Raw genomic sequence first — 3,379 nt, 5'->3', positions numbered from 1 at the left:
GGGCTATCCGCTTGAGTCGGGGGCAAAATAGCCCGACGTTAGACGCCAAAATGTAACGGCGTAAACGAATGCAGACAGATTGTAAAAATATATATATACAGCTTTAATAGACTTACAGAACCACCGTTCCCGGCGTCCAGGAAAGCAGAAGCAGCGGCAGGGAGCACGCTCGCCAAATATATAAGCAAACATTAGCCCGAGGCGAACATGCCCCCTAAGGGGCGGGACTTATTCCTACAAATTTCCCATCCCCCAACTCCTTCACACCCTCACCTACCCAAATGCACACCCTTTCCTGCTTTCTCTCATTAGAAAATAAACAGCAGACTTCTAAAAGTAATAAAACAGCAGAATACAAACAAACCAGAACTGAAGGAAACAAGCAAATAAGCAGGGAAAAAAAGGGAGGGAGCATGCCAAAGAAACAGCACGAGAAATTCATGTAGTTATAGTGTCACACACAAAGAAATCCCATAAAAATGATGCCATAATATATAAGCAAAAGCCTCTAAAGTTAAAAGAAAATGCCAAACACACACACACACACACACACACACACACACACACGGAGTTTATTTTGTGTTGGTCACCTACTGCTGGGTCTGGGACCTGCCCTTAAGTACAGTTTATGTACCTCATGAGACTCTCTTGAGTAAAACACTTTTCATTCATGTGGAGTTTTCAGTTGGAGATAACTTCTGGGTTAGGAATGGGACTCTGTCCACTTCTTCTCTCAACATTAGTACCCCATCTGGGTTACAACTGCGCATGTGTGTGCATGTTGTCACTGTCTCTATGAGTTCCCATGTGTCAGTCCCATTGTGTCTAGAAGGTCTTGTTTCCTTGGTGTCTTCCCTCCTCAACTCTTACAATCTTTTCGCTTCCTCTTCAGCAGAGATCACTGAGCCTTGGAAGGAGGGATTTGATGGAGACATCCCATATAGGACTATTACATTTCTCCTGTGATCGCATGCAGAGTACGTTCTAGTACCATGAACACTAGTCAATAAGGGTGCCGGTTCTAGGTAAGCACCAGCTCAACTTCTCCATGTTCAGTGAGTTACATGATTGTTATCTTCAGCATTAGAGCCTTACTACCAAGCTGTGGAGATGAGCCATAGCCTTGGCAATGGAACCACCTGATTTCTAACAAATATGTCAAAAATGTGTATTGGAAGAAGACAAGCTTGTTTAAAATAGTGCTGTGAAACCTAGATATCCTTATGTAGACGGATGAAAGCAGACTCCTCTCTCACCTCATAGAGGAGTCAACTACAGATGAATTAAAAACATTAATAGGAGCCCTGAAACTCTGAACCCTTAGAGGGAAAAGTAGAAGAAACATTCAAGATAAAGTAATAGATAAAGACATTAGTCACTCAGGAAATAAGACCAGCAACTGACAAAAGAGGTTTTATTAAATTAGAAAGTTTCTGTACAGCAAAGGAAATAATTGAGTGAAAAAACAGGATGAAAGAGACATCTTTGCTAACTATATACCTAATGGAGGACTAACTCAGAGAACACTTAAAAATTCAAAAAAGTAACAAAAAAATCGAATGACCCAATAAAAAAATGAGTCAATGAAACAAGCAGGCAATTCTCAAAAAAGAAGTGTAAGTGAACAATAAACATATAAGAATGTTCAATATGACTACCCACCATAGCAATGCAAATTAAAAACACATTGAGATTAAATATTACTCCAGTTAGAAAACAATTACAGACTGAAGGTAGGAGGAGGAGTGGGAAATATTGTAATAATATTTTAGTTAAATAAAACATTGAAATTTTAATTAGACAAAAGAAAGGGGAAATAGCCATACACATGCAGATAAGGACACAGAGAAAAGAGAGCCCTTCCCCATTGCTGCGAAGAATGTATATAAGCTTCCATAGTAAGTGACAAAATTTGGAAAGTAACGAGATATTGTTTAGAAATTAAATATATTATGTCACATTTGGAAATGGCACTATCACTCAGTGCATGAAGTTTCCAGAGCTGAGGACTTAGGAAGAGTCCTTGCTTAGCTGACACAAAGTTTTGGACTCAGTTCCCTAGTCCTGCATGGTTCTGGACATTGTAATTTGGCGTGTAAATTCCAGTTAGAAGGCCAAGAATTAGAAGTCATCAAATTATTAGCCAATCAAATTCACAAACTTATAAAAGGTTAATAAACCATGACTAGTGGGATTTATCTCAGAGATACAGGGCTGGCTGGACACTCAAAGACTCATTGCAACAACAGGCTAAAGAGAAAAGTCATAGAATCATTATTAGTAGATGCCAAAGAATTGTTTGATATAATATAACATGCATTCATGAAGAACTCTCAATAAACTATTCGATCACATTAAAAACCATTTTTAAAAACTAGAAAGATTATTTGAGAAAACACTTTACAAAAATGATCATAGTCAAATAGCCAGTAGACCATTTGTGAAAGATTAGTAACTGTTAAGTTGGGAGCATAACCCCAGTCCCTGGTATCTATCCCAGCCCCCTGGCCTGTGAGTTGCATTGGTCTGGACTCCAAATTCCAGCATACCACTCCCACAGAGCATTTAAGTGGGCTCCCAGGGGAGGAACACCTGGTTCTGGGTTTGCATGTACTTCCTGCTTTCCTGTCTCCCGGCCGTGTGCTCAGCTACCCGAGAGCACCGTATTTAATAAAACGATGGGCATTTTAATTTGGTTGATCTGACCTAATTGGATTTCATTGCACCAGTGGAGCCGCCCATCTTGGGATTTTTTCCTAACATGATGGAGGTCCAGCGAGAGGCCTTAATTTTTCCTGCGGGCCAGGCCCCAGGGCCTGGAGTCCAGGGCCATGCTGGAAAATGGGCATTCTTTAGCACGTGCTCCGCCAGGCAAGTGCGGCTTTACTTGGTGAGTTCCCCTTTTAAACTGCAAGCAGGTAGGGTTTGGGGGTGACCCATTTGCTTTTCCAGCTTTTGTTGAAGTCAAGGCCTGTGCCAAAAGCCTGACACACAGGGCAGAGGCTGGGCCTCCTGCTGAGATGAGGTTTTTTTTGGGGGGGGGGGGGTGATGGAAGACATTCCCAGTCAATTTCTCGTGTACCCTGGTTTCCTGACTCAGTGCCGTTCCAGTGGACGCACTGTAATGGGCTCATGTCACAGGCATGCATTTAAAGTGGGTTCCTTGCAATTCCTAGCAGATTTCAAATGTTCTTAAGTGGGCACTTAAGAACCTTTTTAAATTCCAACAATCTAATGTAAAGCAAATAAAGCTCTAAAGCCTGCATTTTTTTTTCCAAGTATGGTGCTCCCGTTCTTTCCCTCCTCTTCCACTTTTCTTCCTTTCTTCATTCACGACTATGAGCTTTGTCCCACCCCCGCTTCCTCCTCCTCCTCCTCC

At 41.6% G+C, this 3,379-nt stretch overlaps 1 protein-coding gene across 1 annotated transcript in view; it reads right to left on the bottom strand.

Annotated features, from left to right (window-relative positions):
• The window catches only part of LOC101992253 (cell surface glycoprotein CD200 receptor 2), a 13,864-nt gene that overhangs the window by 6,637 nt on the left and 3,848 nt on the right, over nucleotides 1-3,379 (bottom strand). The window contains exon 2 of the mRNA XM_013351854.1: nucleotides 1,257-1,272. Coding sequence (XP_013207308.1) covers nucleotides 1,257-1,272 — 16 coding nt within the window. The remainder of the gene's footprint in view (nucleotides 1-1,256; nucleotides 1,273-3,379) is intronic.

Source organism: Microtus ochrogaster, chromosome 2 (assembly GCF_000317375.1).
Source record: "Microtus ochrogaster isolate Prairie Vole_2 chromosome 2, MicOch1.0, whole genome shotgun sequence".
NCBI classification, from domain to species: Eukaryota; Metazoa; Chordata; class Mammalia; order Rodentia; family Cricetidae; genus Microtus; species Microtus ochrogaster.
This window is presented reverse-complemented; position numbering and strand designations above follow the sequence as displayed.